The sequence below is a fragment of the Haliotis rufescens genome, unplaced genomic scaffold (genome assembly GCF_023055435.1).
Source record: "Haliotis rufescens isolate VD_foot unplaced genomic scaffold, xgHalRufe1.0.p SCAF_1, whole genome shotgun sequence".
NCBI lineage: Eukaryota > Metazoa > Mollusca > Gastropoda > Lepetellida > Haliotidae > Haliotis > Haliotis rufescens.
The window spans coordinates 20,629,105-20,648,166 of NW_025963779.1; the positions used below are offsets into that span (position 1 = coordinate 20,629,105).

Here is a 19,062-nt window from a genome sequence, read left to right on the forward strand (position 1 = left end):
CAAGAATTACTGCTACATCCGACTAAATGATGGATCATCGGGACTGGACAGATGTTTTGATGTGCATATATATATTTCTTATTTTAATATTCTTATTTTTACGTTGTTCATTGCGACGTGAAGTAAACCCTTACTCAAGCCATCATGTTGCTTACAGTTGAAGTACATTGTATCATTAAGTTTAAATTGCAACACTCTATAAATATAAAGGTTTGTCGTTCAGGTCGTGTGTGCAAATCATACAAATATTTGTCTGTCAAGACATAGGTATATATCTACAGCATGCACGGCGAAAATTTTCACACAAACTGTGGATCATTTCAATATACGATTGTTTACATGCCCATATATGTCAGCGTTCATGGCTCACTGCAGGTCGTATTGCGAAAACGCACCTGACCTCTGACCCAGGAAGCTATTTTCGGAAACCTTCTCATTGCGGACGATTCAGCTGCAAGTTCTGGTTCGTAGCCATACTGATCGATGCCACGGACATGATGGAGGGTTGAGCATTATTTCCCAGTACAAGGATGTTGTTGACCACGTTTAGAACTACACAAAGTAATATGTTACAACACAACACAAGAGGACCTGCCATCTCGCCTTCTACGATGCCCAGTTAGTTCTACTATTCTAGGTTGTAAGCGTCGGCCGACATGGGCGAGTTCCTGTGTTACAGTCAGTTCGAGCGGGAATATCACAACTTTCTACAGAGGCTGAAAAGGTAAAATCATATGCCTTATTTGGTTGACAATTACCAGATAAATCAGTGAAAGGATATTTCAAACGATATCTTTCCCCGTGCACAGAAACCCGGAAGCCTATTTGTGGATAATGTTAATTAAGCTCCTTGCAGCGATACCTCATTTCCTGCTGTACCTGTTCAATAAACGAGAAAAACGAAGCGAATGTAACACGCGCTGTGTGGAGCTTAATGTCACCTTGTCCCCCCCCCCCCCCCCCCCCCCCCCCCCCCCCCCCCATCGTTAAAGTGGGTTTCGTATACTATTCCTTACCTCTATAATCGCTTACAAGTGGACACCAGTTTAAAAAACTTAATTCTTTTTGCGAAAAGCATTGTTATTGTGGGGGGTTCTGAGGATATATTGATTATGCTTTATTTTCATAATTAACAGAAGGAAAAGGAAATGGGCAATATGTTTGTGACCAGTAAGATATTTACTCAGATATTGAACTGTACTAAACAAGAAATAGAAAGTACTGTAATTTTTTAAGTGTTGTGTAGTATAGTATATTTTTATGTATACATGTTTACCTCTGTAAACAGACATCTGTTGATGTAGAGGTTTAATGTATACATGCTAATCACTGTAAACCAAAATACTTTGAAATTAGGGCTATATTAGGGCAGGGATGCGTAACTCGGTTACTCGGGTCGGGTGGGTCCTGAGTAGGACCCGGGTACCCACAGGACTACCGGACCCGTGGTTTAATGACAAAAACTCACTATAGCTCAGTGGTTACACTACAAGTCGCTAATGTTCGCATTTCTTTCTGACAATGCACACATTCCTTTTGACTTGTATTTGTTTGAGTAAAGATAAAGCTTCAGTCAACTTCAGTGAATGCAGGATCTGATTGTTTGATACATGTATCTAAATAGTTTTAGCCAGGGCTGTGGTAAAACAATTACCAATCAGACATTTTGTTCCCTACTCTTGAGACTTGCAGTGGTTACCCGGGTAGGGTCGGGTAATAGGGGTCGGGTACCCGGGTAGGGTCGGGTATAGGGGGTCGGGTACCCGGGTAGGGTCGGGTAAAGGGGGTCAGGTACATGGTAAATTTGGACTCGTCCCAGCCCTACAGACTATCCTAGATCTGTAAACATGTATACTAGTACATTGAAGTGGAGGTGTTATGTGTATAGGTCTACCTCTGTAAACAATCTGTTGAAGCAGAGTTTTATGTATACAAGCCAACCTCTGTAAACTGACATCCTCTTGACTAGAGGTTTCATGTGTACAGTTTAACCTCTGTAAACCAACATCTGTTGAAGCAGAGTTTTATGTATACAAGCCAACCTCTGTAAACTGACATCCTCTTGACTAGAGGTTTCATGTGTACAGTTTAACCTCTGTAAACCAACATCTGTTGAAGCAGAGTTTTATGTATACAAGCCAACCTCTGTAAACTGACATCCTCTTGACTAGAGGTTTCATGTGTACAGTTTAACCTCTGTAAACCAACATCTGTTGAAGCAGAGTTTTATGTATACAAGCCAACCTCTGTAAACTGACATCCTCTTGACTAGAGGTTTCATGTGTACGGTTTAACCTCTGTAAACCAACATCTGTTGAAGCAGACTTTTATGTATACAAGCCAACCTCTGTAAACTGACATCCTCTTGACTAGAGATTTCATGTGTACAGTTTAACCTCTGTAAACCAACATCTGTTGAAGCAGAGTTTTATGTATACAAGCCAACCTCTGTAAACTGACATCCTCTTGACTAGAGGTTTCATGTGTACAGTTTAACCTCTGTAAACCAACATCTGTTGAAGCAGAGTTTTATGTATACAAGCCAACCTCTGTAAACTGACATCCTCTTGACTAGAGGTTTCCTGTGTACGGTTTAACCTCTGTAAACCAACATCTGTTGAAGCAGACTTTTATGTATACAAGCCAACCTCTGTAAACTGTCATCCTCTTGACTAGAGGTTTCATGTGTACAGTTTAATCTCTGTAAACCAACATCTGTTGAAGCAGAGTTTTATGTATACAAGCCAACCTCTGTAAACTGACATCCTCTTGACTAGAGGTTTCATGTGTACAGTTTAACCTCTGTAAACCAACATCTGTTGAAGCAGAGTTTTATGTATACAATCCAACCTCTGTAAACTGACATCCTCTTGACTAGAGGTTTCATGTGTACAGTTTAACCTCTGTAAACCAACATCTGTTGAAGCAGAGTTTTATGTATACAATCCAACCTCTGTAAACTGACATCCTCTTGACTAGAGGTTTCATGTGTACAGTTTAACCTCTGTAAACCAACATCTGTTGAAGCAGAGTTTTATGTATACAAGCCAACCTCTGTAAACTGACATCCTCTTGACTAGAGGTTTCATGTGTACAGTTTAACCTCTGTAAACCAACATCTGTTGAAGCAGAGTTTTATGTATACAAGCCAACCTCTGTAAACTGACATCCTCTTGACTAGAGGTTTCATGTGTACAGTTTAACCTCTGTAAACCAACATCTGTTGAAGCAGAGTTTTATGTATACAAGCCAACCTCTGTAAACTGACATCCTCTTGACTAGAGGTTTCATGTGTACAGTTTAACCTCTGTAAACCAACATCTGTTGAAGCAGAGTTTTATGTATACAAGCCAACCTCTGTTAACTGACATCCTCTTGACTAGAGGTTTCCTGTGTACAGTTTAACCTCTGTAAACCAAAATCTGTTGAAGCAGAGTTTTATGTATACAAGCCAACCTCTGTAAACTGACATCCTCTTGACTAGAGGTTTCCTGTGTACGGTTTAACCTCTGTAAACCAACATCTGTTGAAGCAGAGTTTTCTGTATACAAGCCAACCTCTGTAAACTGACATCCTCTTGACTAGAGGTTTCATGTGTACAGTTTAACCTCTGTAAACCAACATCTGTTGAAGCAGAGTTTTATGTATACAAGCCAACCTCTGTAAACTGACATCCTCTTGACTAGAGGTTTCATGTGTACAGTTTAACCTCTGTAAACCAGCATCTGTTGAAGCAGAGTTTTATGTATACAAGCCAACCTCTGTAAACTGACATCCTCTTGACTAGTGGTTTCCTGTGTACGGTTTAACCTCTGTAAACCAACATCTGTTGAAGCAGAGGTTTTATGTGTGCAGTTTAACCTCTGTTAACAGACATCCTGTTGAAGCAGAGGTTTCATGTGTACAGTTTAACCTCTGTAAACAGACATCCCGTTGAAGCAAAGGTTTCATGTGTACAGTTTAACCTCTGTAAACAGACATCCTGTTGAAGCAGAGGTTTTGTGTAAGTTAAACCTCTGTAAACAGACATCCTGTTGAAGCAGAGGTTTTATGTGTACAGTTTAACCTCTGTTAACAGACATCCTGTTGAAGCAGAGGTTTTATGTGTACAGTTTAACCTCTGTAAAAAGACATCCTGTTGAAGCAGAGGTTTTATGTGTACAGTTTAACCTCTGTAAACAGCCATCCTGTTGAAGCAAGGGTTTTATGAGGGGATACTGTGACCGCGCCTGGTTATCCCCTGTTAACCCACATCCCGTTGAGGCAGAGCTGTGTGTTTAAGGGTTGATCTTATTATACTGATGAGACAATGGTGTGTGCACAGGATGCAGGGATGCAATAATGTGCAGCCCCATCTTTTGAAACATTTGTACATTTTGAAATTGTTTGGTAAAACAACATGATTATCTCATTTGGCGATGATATTACATGTATCAAGAAAATTAAACAAATGCAAATGCACCCATCCTTTCCCAAATAAAAGCTGTGTATGCAAGCATACCCTCTGCTAATACAACGTCAGTTTAGACAGCAGTATTGGTTTATACTTAGCCAGGAACCCTTTCTAACCTATATCCGTGTAGATCAATGGATGTTAACACTGTTGAGAGCTTGTTGAGTGAGTTTACATTCTAGAATACAGAGTTGTTAGTAATTCATGGGCTCCATGTTCTATACACCCGTGAAGATCCAAGTTGGAATCGGTCTTCAGCAACCCATGCTCGTTAGAGGCGACTAACAACAGGATCGGGTGGTCAGGCTTGTTAATTGCGTATATCAATGCTCATGATGTCAATCACTGGATTGTCTGATACAGATTCGATTATTTACAGACTGCCGTCATATTGCTGAATATTGCTGAGTGCAGCGTTAAACAACACACAAACAAATCCATGTTCTATAACTAATGCTACTCATAAACAATTTGGGCATCTCATTTTCAGAGAGCAGGAAGATGAGCTGGATGAGCTGATCAATGCTGGGAGATTAAAGATGGTGAAGAGGGTGCTGTACCGTCTGATAGAAGATGCAATAGATGACTCAACCCTCAAATACCGACCTGAGTCAACAGGCACGGACATTTCTCTTCTTGAAAAACTTCGAACAGTTTCGAAATTACAAAACGATCCTATATTCAAAGAAAAAACACCAGAGCCTTTGCTTGAACCTAAAGTAAAACGACATAAAACCCCACCTGATGTATCCCACGTAGATGTTGCTTCTGGTGATGGTGCTGCTGGTGCTGGTGCTGGTGAATACAGTGGGCCTGATGATGATGACTCTGATCCTGGTGTTGGTTCACAGGAGGAAGATGAAGGTGTAGGGGTGGAGTGTGCTCCTGTTGCCAGCTCAGGCACACAATGTGAGGAGGTGTCGACACTGGAGACCTCACTAGCACTGGAGGATGACAGTGACAGCTCAGACTCAGAATCGGAATATAGGTTAAGTGAAGGTAATTAGAAGATTCCGAGGTAGAATAGGTCTTCAGCAACCCATGCTTGCCGTAAAAGGTGACTATGCTTGTCGTAAAAGGAAACTAATGGGATCGGGTGGTCAGGCTCGCTGACTTGGTTGATGCATGTCATCGATCCCAATTGCGTGGATCGATGCTCATGATCTTAATCATTGGATTGTCTGGTCCAGACTCGATTATTTACAGACAGCCGTCATATAGCTTGAATATTGCTGAGTGCAGCGTTAAACAACAAACCAACCAACCAACCAGAAATGTGTTGATTTGAAAAGTTACTGATGTGTTACATTATGGCAGCTGACTCCCCACCCGTGGGGATTCGGGGTAAGAATTTTGGTCCCCAGCAACCCTTGCTTGTGGAAGAGGTGACAAACGGGTTCAGGTGGTCTGGCTGCTGACTTGGTTGATGCATGTCATTGTATCTCAGTTGCATGGATTAATGTTCTTGATGTCAATCACTGGATTGTCAGGTCCAGACTCAATTATTTTAAAAAAAAAAAACACACATTGTTCAACTCCCAACACTGATATACCTACCATTACCCTGCTGCGTCAGTGAGTTGGTACACCACATCACATCACTTGATACACCAGATTACATGACTTATACTACATGGCCTGATATGACTTGCCACACGACATGACATGACATTCATACACCACATCTCATGATTTGATACACCAGATTACATGACTTATACTACATGACCTGATATGACTTGCCACACGGCATGACATGACATTCATACACCACATCTCATGATGTGATTATCCAGATTACATGACTTATACTACATGACCTGATATGACTTGCCACACGGCATGACATGACATTCATACACCACATCTCATGATGTGATTATCCAGATTACATGACTTATACTACATGACCTGATATGAATTGCCACACGGCATGACATGACATTCATACATCACATCTCATGACTTCATACACCACATGTGATGACGTGTTGCACATGACATGTGATTAACCAGATTACATGACTTATACTACATGACCTGATATGACTTGCCACACGACATGACATGACATTCATACATCACATCACATCACTTGATACACCAGATTACATGACCTGATATACTACATGACCTGATATGACTTGCCACACGACATGACATGACATTCATACACCACATAACATGACTTGTTACACATGACATGACGTGATACAGCAGATTATATGACCTGATAGGACCGCCTCCGTGGTCTAGAGCGGAAGGTCGGGGGTTTGATCCCCGGCCGCGTCATACCAAAACTACATTAAAAGATGACACTTGTTGTTACCCTGCCTGGCACTAGGCATTAAGGGGCTAAAACAAGGACTGATTGGCTCAGAGTCAGTGTACTGTGTCTGTGTGCATCTTCCCAAGGCAAGGGAGTTAACTGACTATATATGAATTTGTGTTGTCACTCCAGCGTGTCCACACACATAGAAGAATATTGTTTGTCAAGTTTCCCACATGTTGTTACTATTGTACTGATATGAACCTGATTCTTGAAAATGTTTTTGTCAATCGTGTATAGCTCTATGACTATTTAAACTCTGTTAAAGATCTTACTGATTATGATCCTCGGTCTGCAATACCAATTCTTTTGGTTTTTCCAAACGGGTATATGTCGATGACCTGTCCTATTTTTAGCGTTCCTGCCAGGTAAATGGTGCCAGCTTCCACTAATTATCATTTTCCTGAGGCAAGGGAGGTAACTGACTATAAAAGTTCAGTTTTCACCCATACCAAACTAAGCTGGAATTATGGAGTAATATTTTGGCTGGACTAACGAGTCTAAGCATAGTCCAATCAAAATTGCGTAATGAAATCGACATCCGGTTCATAAACTTCTGTGCAGATTTCTGTCGATTGCAGGATTTGCAAACTATGTGTACCGCCAACTTGGCCTGAACAGATATTTTCAAAGTCTTTTCACGTTTTTAATCAAGGTGCTCCCATGATATGATGCACTTTGTGAAGTAAGACCTGTTTTGTCACAATGTAGATTTTAATAATCGCAATTTTGTTTGAAGCAAATGCAAGTGTTATGAGAGGTTGAATCTGATTGGTCAGTAACAGGGACATAGAAGGGACATAACTCGTAATATCCACTGATGGCACTATGATCGATCTGAGAAATTCCATTATGCTTCGCCTTTGGCAAGGGTGGAAACTGGACTTTTGCAGTCAGTTAACTCCCTTGCCTCGGGAAGAAAGTCTGTGTGGGGTATTCATGTTAAACTACAGCATGGTATCTCCAGCACAGTAAAATAGGCTTTACTTCAGACAAGTACAAGCACGCATGGCGACGCTAAACCCCATTTCACTTCACCTCACCTCCCATGACCTGATACACCACATGACGTGACATTGATACACCACATGACATGACTTGATACACCACATGACATGACTTGATACACCACATGACGTGACTTGATTCACCACGTGACTTGATACATCGATACACCACATGACGTGACTTGATACACCACATGACGTGACTTGATACACCACATGACATGACTTGATACACCACATGACGTGACTTGATACACCACATGACATGACTTGATACACCACATGACATGACTTGATACACCACATGACGTGACTTGATACACCACGACGTGACTTGATACATTGATACACCACATGACGTTACTTGATACACCACATGACATGACTTGATACACCACATGACATGACTTGACACACCACATGACGTGACTTGATACACCACATGACGTGACTTGATACACCACATGACGTGACTTTATACACCACATGACATGACAATGATAAACCACATGATATTGACACATGTCATGACTTATTACACATGGCACAACCTTTGATTATTCACACAAAAATCTCGCGTAAAAGTCTTGCATAAACGAGAATGTTCTTTCATGCAGAAAATGTAAGATGTGATATTGATGCCTTCCTCCTGTTTTCCATATCAGATATAGTCGCCTTGCAGAGAGAACAGTGGGGGGAAATCCGTGATGAACTGTTTAGGACTGTTGAAGACAGGAAAGTCAGCAGCATGGACACTTTCTTCAGGACCAAGTTGACCAGAGCTCTGGGGAGTGGCCCAGATAAGAAGATGAGAGAATGCAAGAGTAAGATATTACTTTTCTATCAATCTTCAAAATTATGGTTAGTTGATGAGTGATTTTCCTCCACCTGATAATTTACATGCAAAGTGACAATGAATTGAGGGTATGATTCCTAATATCCCAAAATTAAAGGAACTTCAGTTTAATCTCGACGTAAAGGAAGCTTCAAGATTAAATGAGTTGTAATACAAACCCAGTTATATTATTTGGGTATTTATCACAATAACCTTGTTGAGATGAGGCCCCTGTTAAAAATGCATTTCAGAATATGTCCCCAGCATCCAGTACTTATCATCATGGGGGGTCGGGTAGCCTAGTGGTTAAAGCGTTCGCTCGTCACGCCGATGACCCGGGTTTGATTCCCGACATGGGTACAATGTGTGAAGCCCATTCGTGGTGTCCCCTGTGTGATATTGCTGGAATATTGCTAAAAGCGGCCTAAAACCATACTCACTCACTGATCCTGCTTAAATGAGGATTGGATGGTTACAATGTCACCTTGCTGATATAGTGTCTTCGTGCATTGCTAGTTTGGATTGTGGTCATATTACCAAACACAGGTTGTCTCGTCTAGACTCAATCTAGCCATGAAAGCGAAGGAATATTGCTGACTGCAACGTTCACCAACATTCACTAAGGTTTGATCCTGACTTGTGAACTGACAACTCTTGGATCAAGCCAGAGTGAATAGAGGATTTACACAAAAGAATTCTGTAGATAACAATACAAAATAATGCACCACAAGCCCACCCACTCCAGTATACATTATCAACCAATCAGAAACAGTAGTCCACTTGTAGGTGTGGCCTATTTCTTCGTAATTGCTAAGTTGGACAATCAAATAACTTGGAATCACAATTTATTTATTTACTAAACGATTCATATTCTATCATCGTGGCATGTGCAGAATTAGACAGAACAGATTACAACTTTGTGTAATACCTCTGATCCACATGATCTGACAGATGATGACCAAACCGACGACCGGATGTCTGTGAAGGAGCTAGGGAAGTGCTACATACACATCGGTCTGGCCGAGGTTCACAGGGGGAACGCGGACAAGGCAAGCACAGCCTACCAGGAGGCCTTGACCATAGCCCGTGAGGAAGGTAGGACCCAACTTCCAGCATTGTACATGCTGGCAAGAAACATGCTCAGCTGATAGAACCTCAGTGGCTTAGTTCAGGTGAATAGTGTATCATCCAGTACCTCGCGGTGGTGTGAAGACCCAGTGCCTCGAGTTCTTCACAAATTGTTTTGGAAACTGACTTGATTTTAAGATATTAGATAAGGTTGTGGAAAGTACCAATGGCTCCGGTTCTGAATAAAATATTTTGGAAATTGACTTGATTTTAAGATATTAGATAAGGTTGTGGAAACTACCAATGGCTTAGGTTCTGAATAAAATATTTTGGAAATTGACTTGATTTTAAGATATTAGATAAGGTTGTGGAAACTACCAATGGCTCAGGTTCTGAATAAAATATTTTGGAAATTGACTTGATTTTAAGATATTAGATAAGGTTGTGGAAATAAGGTTGTGGAAACTACCAATGGCTTAGGTTCTGAATAAAATATTTTGGAAATTGACTTGAATTTAAGATATTAGATAAGGTTGTGGAAACTACCTATGGCTTAGGTTCTGAATAAAATATTTTGGAAATTGACTTGATTTAAGAATGGATATGAACTTTCACATCAGCTGAATACATACCCACATATATGTGAAATACTGTTAGTGAATTTGCAAGAAAATGCAGAAATGTAGGTAGTTTGATGTCCAATGTATTAGCTAAATCTAAACACATGAGACCAATGAAGATCTGGGGTAGAATAGGTCTTCAGCAACCATGCTTGCCATAAAATGCGACTATGCTTGTCATAAGAGGCTACTAATGGGATCAGGTGGTCAGGCTTGCTGACCTGGTTGATGCACGTCATCGTATCCCAATTGAGTGGATATATGCTCATGATGTCAATCACTGGATTGTGAATTTTTCGGGTCCAGACTCGATTATTTACACCTAGCCATCATATAGCTGGAATATTGCTGAGTGAGGCGTTAAAAACAAACAAACAAAACTAAACGCATGAGTTCCTTGGTATGCATGTGTGTACATTATATAGTAACTCTACAGTATGCATCACTCCTTTATCATGCTGTTTGTTGTGTTGGAAGATGACAAGGAACTGCATTGGTCAGCTCTGGAGGGCCTTGGTGTGGTGGAGCATATGAATGACCACGCGGACGAGGCAGTCAAGTACTTCAAGAGCGCCCTGGCAATACTGGACAACGAGTGGTCAACAAGTGCAATCACCTCCGCCCAAGATCGCATCACAGCACGGATGGGTACCCTGGGGCATGTGGTGTAAGTGACAATCTCACGTTCATGTTTGTCCAATGAAACCGTGGTACATATTCTGCAACTTCTGAGTCAGATCATCCTGATAAAGGGATACTGGGTATAGGCGTAACGTCCAGACATGGGTGGCTTTCATTGAAATATAATAAAAACATTCACTTTGAAATTGTGTTGACACTAAGAACAGGTACATTAACAGTTTTCAAAGTTTATTAACTTTATTAATGAATTGTTTTCTCTAATTTCCAGTAAATGACGGCGCAGTGATGTGTAGAGAAGACTCAAACTAAGAGTCATCAAAAGTCTTCTTCATTTTAAGATTGGCGATTCTCCACAAGTGTTAAAAGTTTGAGCAGATAATCATCATAAATGTATAATCATCAGTCTCTGGTTCTGGACTCCAGAGGTTGAGTTGTGGATACCTACTGATCCGTTACCGTACGCTCGTCTATATGTAAATCTGCAGCCTTTTAACAAACTCACTTGTATCAGCCCCACTCTTCCAACAATGGCTTGCATATCTACCTGGGGCAGGAAACGGTTGTTAAAAGAAACAAAATTGTGTTTGTTATGATTTATGTTATTCAAATTCATTGAAACATATATACTAAAATGTGAGACTTTGGTGAGATGTTTACATTTATATGTTTAATATTGACAAGTAATATATCCAATCAGCAAAAGTTCATTCTCAAAATTTCGAAAGAATGTTGACTTTGGATTGACTGTGATAGATGTGTACCAGGATAGATGACACCTAGATATCTACATAGTGTTGAATTTGTGTGAAGATATAATTCTTCTCAGGGGATTAACATATTAATGTATATAGTGTCCGACAGATGTGATCTTGCTTCTGTACTTATGATGTACTGATGTATCTGTATTTTATCAATCAAACCATTAAACAGCTTTTCTTAAGAAACTTGTTAAATTTATATTCCAAACATTCTTGAGATACAGGAAGACAGAGAAGACATTATGACACAGGAACATTGGAAACACATGAGACATTATGACACGGGAACATAGGAAACACAGACATTATGACACGGGAACATACACGTAGGAAACACATGAGACATTATGACAAGGGAACATAGGAAACACATGAGACATTATGACACGGGAACATAGGAAACACAGACATTATGACACGGGAACATACATGTAGGAAACAGGAGACATTATGACACGGGAACTTAGGGACAGTGGGACATGACACAGGAACATAGGGACCACATGAGGCATGACAGGAACATAGAGAACACAGACATTATGACACAGGAACATAGGAAACACAGACATTATGACACAGGAACATAGGAAACACAGACATTATGACACAGGAACATAGGGAACACATGAGACATGACACAGGAACATAGAGAACATAGACATTATGACACAGGAACATAGGGAACACATAGGACATGACACAGGGACATACGGAACGCATGAGACATTATGACACAGGAACATAGAGAACACATGAGACATGACACAGGAACATAGGGAACACATCAGACATTATGACAGGAAACACATGAGACATGACACAGGAACATAGGAAACACATGAGACATGACAGGAACATAGAGAACGCATGAGACATTATGACACAGGAACATAGGGAACACAGACATTATGACACGGGAACATAGGGAACACATGAGACATGACAGGAACATAGAGAACACAGACATTATGACACAGGAACATAGAGAACACATGAGACATGACACAGGGACATAGGGAACGCATGAGACATGACAGGAACATAGGGAACGCATGAGACATTATGACACAGGAACATAGGGAACACAGACATTATGACACGGGAACATAGGGAACACAGACATTATGACACAGGAACATAGAGAACGCATGAGACATGACAGGAACATAGAGAACGCATGAGACATTATGACACAGGAACATAGGGAACACAGACATTATGACACGGGAACATAGGGAACACAGACATTATGACACAGGAACATAGAGAACGCATGAGACATGACAGGAACATAGAGAACGCATGAGACATTATGACACAGGAACATAGGGAACGCATGAGACATAACAGGAACATAGGGAACACAGACATTATGACACAGGAACATAGAGAACGCATGAGACATTATGACACGGGAACATAGGGAACACAGACATTATGACACAGGAACATAGGGAACACAGACATTATGACACAGGAACATAGGGAACACATGAGACATGACAGGAACATAGAGAACGCATGAGACATTATGACACAGGAACATAGGGAACACAGACATTATGACACAGGAACATAGAGAACGCATGAGACATTATGACACAGGAACATAGGGAACACAGACATTATGACACAGGAACATAGGGAACACAGACATTATGACACAGGAACATAGGGGACACATGAGACATGACACAGGAACATAGAGAACATAGACATTATGACACAGGAACATAGGGAACACATAGGACATGACACAGGGACATACGGAACGCATGAGACATTATGACACAGGAACATAGAGAACACATGAGACATGACACAGGAACATAGGGAACACATCAGACATTATGACAGGAAACACATGAGACATGACACAGGAACATAGGAAACACATGAGACATGACAGGAACATAGAGAACGCATGAGACATTATGACACAGGAACATAGGGAACACAGACATTATGACACGGGAACATAGGGAACACATGAGACATGACAGGAACATAGAGAACACAGACATTATGACACAGGAACATAGGGAACACAGACATTATGACACGGGAACATAGGGAACACATGAGACATGACAGGAACATAGGGAACGCATGAGACATTATGACACAGGAACATAGGGAACACAGACATTATGACACGGGAACATAGGGAACACAGACATTATGACACAGGAACATAGGGAACACAGACATTATGACACGGGAACATAGGGAACACATGAGACATGACAGGAACATAGGGAACGCATGAGACATAACAGGAACATAGGGAACACAGACATTATGACACAGGAACATAGAGAACGCATGAGACATTATGACACAGGAACATAGGGAACACAGACATTATGACACAGGAACATAGAGAACACAGACATTATGACACAGGAACATAGAGAACACAGACATTATGACACAGGAACATAGGGAACACAGACATTATGACACAGGAACATAGAGAACACAGACATTATGACACAGGAACATAGGGAACACATGAGACATGACACAGGAGCATAGAGAACACAGACATTATGACACAGGAACATAGAGACACATGAGACATGACACAGGGACATAGGGAACGCATGAGACATTATGACTCAGGAACATAGGGAACACATGAGACATGACACAGGAACATAGGGAACACATCAGACATTATGACAGGAAACACATGAGACATGACACAGGAACATAGGGAACACATCAGACATTATGACAGGAAACACATGAGACATGACACAGGAACATAGGGAACACATGAGACATGACAGGAACATAGGGAACGCATGAGACATTATGACACAGGAACATAGGAAACATATGAGACATTATGACACGGGAAGGCAGGGAACACATGAGACATTATGACACAGGAAGGCAGGGAACACATGAGACATTATGACACAGGAAGGCAGGGAACACAAGACATGACACAGGAAGACAGGGAACACATAAGGCCTTATGACGGGAAGACGGGGATCACGCCAAATGGAATCTTGTGTCACAGAAAATCGAGGGTGGTTATTCTCCTGCATTGGCAATTTATGTTCATAAAGTATGCGTCGGCCTCATGAACGTATTTCGATTCCGTGATGATAGTGGCCTTGACCCCGATGTCGGGGACGCATTCGATTCCGTGATGATAGTGGCCTTGACACTGATGTCGGGGACGCATTTGATTCCGTGATGATAGTGGCCTTGACACTGATGTCGGGGACGCATTTGATTCCGTGGTGGTAGTGGCCTTGACCCCGATGTCGGGGACGCATTTGATTCCGTGATGATAGTGGCCTTGACCCCGATGTCGGGGACGCATTTGATTCCGTGGTGGTAGTGGCCTTGACACTGATGTCGGGGACGCATTCGATTCCGTGATGATAGTGGCCTTGACCCTGATGTCGGGGACGCATTTGATTCCGTGATGATAGTGGCCTTGACCCCGATGTCGGGGACGCATTTGATTCCGTGGTGGTAGTGGCCTTGACCCCGATTTCGGGGACGCATTTGATTCCGTGATGATAGTGGCCTTGACCCCGATGTCGGGGACGCATTTGATTCCGTGATGATAGTGGCCTTGACCCCGATGTCGGGGACGCATTTGATTCCGTGGTGGTAGTGGCCTTGACCCCGATGTCGGGGACGCATTTGATTCCGTGGTGGTAGTGGCCTTGACCCCGATGTCGGGGACGCATTTGATTCCTTGGTCGTAGTGGCATTGAGGTTGAAATGTCTTCCTGCCGCCTGGATGTCGGGGATGACGTACTCTGACGCGTATTCTGTGACGGTAGGGACGAGGGAGCCGAACACGTCATATCCCTGGTCGTTGCCAGCAATCTGGGATATCACGGTAGGTACACATTACTGTATTATGAATTTGCAAATTGAAAAGAATGTGTTTTATCTCACAATAAATATGATCAGTTAATTTTGACCGACTTATTTCTTACATTGGTCTGTTGTGTTGTTTGTATTATTGTGGGTTTAATACATATTTGACATCCACCAAGAATCACTGCATTAACTGTTTGATCAAAGAACTTGGTATAAGTGACCTATCAAATAATGCCACGTATCAGGCCAGTGTGTTGAGTGAGGAACAAATCTGACGAAACCACCAATCAGTGCTATGTATTTTTGACTTGACTCTACAACCTGATGACATGTCCATTCCTCGTTTGTACTGGGTTCCAATTCCTCATAAAGTCCGTAGAATCAGATATGTGTTGCTAGGTTCAGCAAATGCACCACCAAATCAATATCTCATAGATTAACCACAATTCTGAATACGATCAAAGCAGGCTTTTATTTATATTCACGAATTCAGAACGTATTTGTGACAAGAATTAATACCATGTAGATTCTAGAAGACTCAAAGGACTTGCTTGATGTTTTGCAATCTCAAATAAGATTTAATTCAGTCAAACATTTTTCAACTCTTTACACCACTATCCCACATGTCAAACCTAATGAAACAGTATATTCCTTGATCCATGTTCCATTTGTAACAGGACCGCCTCCGTGGTCTAGTGGTAGAGCGTCCGCCCGGGGAGCGGAAGGTCCGGGATTCGATCCCCGGCCGCGTCATACCAAAAGACGTTAAAAGATGGTACTTGTTGTTACCCTGTCTGGCGCTCGGCATTAAGGGGCTAAAACGAGGACTGGTCGGCTCGGAGTCAGTATACTGTGTCTGAGTGGGGTATCCATGTTAAACTGTGATAGCACTATAAATCGGCATCAGTCCGGACTAGTACAAGCAGCCACATACACGTGCATGCACGTCGCTATATAAGCGCAATAATCTTGGACGCGACGTTAAACCCAATATAACCTCACCTCACCTCCATTTGTAACTAAACTTGGTAACCTTATGTCATCTTGAATTTGGCCATGATGTTTAACGTATATATTCTGATATATCGATGATCTGTTATCTTTCGATAAGGGTCAAGTCCTTTCAACTGATTTTCTTTCTTTCAAGGACTTCAAAGATATTAATTAAATTTCCTATTTTGACCTAAATGTTTTAATGTTTTTTAGGTGAACACTTGGCTTTGCTAATGTATGATGGGTGCTCCCTTTTCTCCAACATCTGGTAGCATCACTATCATGTACACGGAATCGTATAATGGATTCTTATCATATAATGTTAGCAGAAAATTCTCATAATTACGGAAAGATACATAGTCGCTTTTTGTTATTATAAACCAAATGAATTTTCGAAATAAATTTCCTTCACATCTTTCCTTCTGGTTTGATTATTCAACAATTTAGTATTTGGAGGTTTGACGTGTCACTAGAAATCTGTCTCTAATAAATGTTGACTGAGTGAGGTATAGAGAATCTCACCCGAGTGTCTTTTGATATTAAATATATCAACACAAGGTCCCCTTTTATCAACGAGTGTTGATATATTTGATGTCAAAAGACACGAGGGTGAGATTTTATTTATCATCCAACATCATTCTTCTAACTTTTTCAGTTTGTAGACAGTAACATGCAGTCCATTAAGTGTAAAAAGTACTGCTAACAGCTTCAGTAGCTGCCATTAGTGATGTCATTTGATTGTGACGTCAACACACTGTGACAACACACTGTTCACGAGACTGTAGGACAAGAGGGACTTTGCCTTTATGTCGACCAATATTCCAGCAGCTCAATCCTTTGGTGTTTGCATCTCACAACGTTTGAGGTACAATCGAGCATGCTCTGTCTTCCAAGGTTTCAAAGAGCGTCATACGAGTCTTGCTCAGAAGTTGTTTGATCAGGGTTACAACATTCAAGGCCTCAGTAAAGCTTTCAAAACGTTTTATGGTGGAGGACGCATCAGTGACATAATTGAGGTCAGATGCGATTCCCTATTTTGACTTGTACCGTATGTTTTCGTGTTTTATCATATGACCAATTGACTAGCCTTTGTATGTGTTTGGGACAGGTACCGTGGGTGGAGCAGGATACGCTCACTTTTTCGCAAACAGGTATCATCACTATTTGATGGTGATTCACCTCACCTAACCTCACCTCGCCCCACCTCACCTCACCTCAAGCAGTGGGAACCGTTCAAAACCCACTCTGTAATTTTCCGGGGACACGGGGGGGGGCCAGTCGTCTAAGGCGCCGCGATTCGCTGTGCAGAGTTGCGTCCCTTGGGCACGCCAGAAACCTATGATTGTGGGTTCGAACCCCGTTCGCCTCGATTATGTTTCTAGGTTTGTCAGCACCATACCCGTGCTCGTGGGTTTCACCGAAGTGGTAAACGTCTGAGACCTGCATCACATCGGGCTTTCCTCCCACATTAAGCTGACACGCCGCGATATAACTGGAATACCGTTAAAAGCGGCGTTAAACCCAACTCACTCACACACTGTAATTTTCCTATGAAACATTGCAATATATTATCGAAAATTATAGCATATTGACATATTTATTCAGAGCGTATGAGAGGTTCCGGTGCTATGGTTACAAACTGTGGGCGTTTGGCCGGTGATGCCGACTGTAGGGGCTGGACCTGTGATGCTGACATCGGCGGCTGGACCGGTGCCACTCGTATCACCACTCCAGCGTCGTCACATATTAGGTACATGTCATTAGCAACAACCTCAAGCATGTGTTGTCTACCTGGTTGTGTTAGTTCGATGCTACCGTATAGTTTCTGTCGACTCTGTGTGTCTTCTGAGGGCTCCCCACACTGTCCATAAACATATTATCACAGGCTCAACGAGCTGTTCTTAAACGATTGTTTTACCTGAATTAACATAGAAAGGCTGCGCTCCCTATGTAAACACTGCTTGATCCTTGTGGAGGAAACGTTTAGCCCGCAGCCTCAGATTTTATATGATGACATCCATCAGTATATATTTTACTCATGCTTCAATAGACTGCAAAGGCAAGTCTCGTCATATGCTTACTTAGTCTGTTGCCTCATACTACACCGCAGTATTTCAGTTGTCTAAAGATGGTAATTTATTAAGTGGCGTAGATGGCTCGTTGTTAAAAATGATAAACAAACATAATGGGTTGTTGTAAATAACAAGGGACAAATAGGTAAATATAAATTGTCAATGCAAGAGAAAAACAAGCCTAGATTTTCTGCCGAAACAGATTCCACTTGTCACAAAGGGCAAATAGTTGTGGAAATTATATGAATGGACCACTAACAATCAGTGATGACACCAGGTGTTCGCGAAAAGGGTAAGCATCTCTATACATGTCTCATTCATTTCATATATTCCTATCATTCATATTTTTATTATATTAGTTTGCCATAGGTTTATTAAACCCTTAACAGAATCAATCTCCTACGTAATTAAAAATACTAAATAATTCAAC

At 41.5% G+C, this 19,062-nt stretch overlaps 1 protein-coding gene across 1 annotated transcript; it reads left to right on the top strand.

The window, feature by feature from the left end:
• The first annotated feature begins 397 nt into the window (after positions 1–397).
• LOC124115801 lies at positions 398–11,894 on the top strand. Its single transcript, XM_046476924.2, has 6 exons — positions 398–724; positions 4,944–5,452; positions 8,455–8,613; positions 9,576–9,719; positions 10,790–10,979; positions 11,223–11,894. Exons 1-6 carry the CDS (start codon positions 657–659, stop codon positions 11,227–11,229), a joined length of 1,077 nt encoding a protein of 358 aa, XP_046332880.2. The 5' UTR covers positions 398–656; the 3' UTR covers positions 11,230–11,894.
• The last annotated feature ends 7,168 nt before the right edge of the window (positions 11,895–19,062 follow it).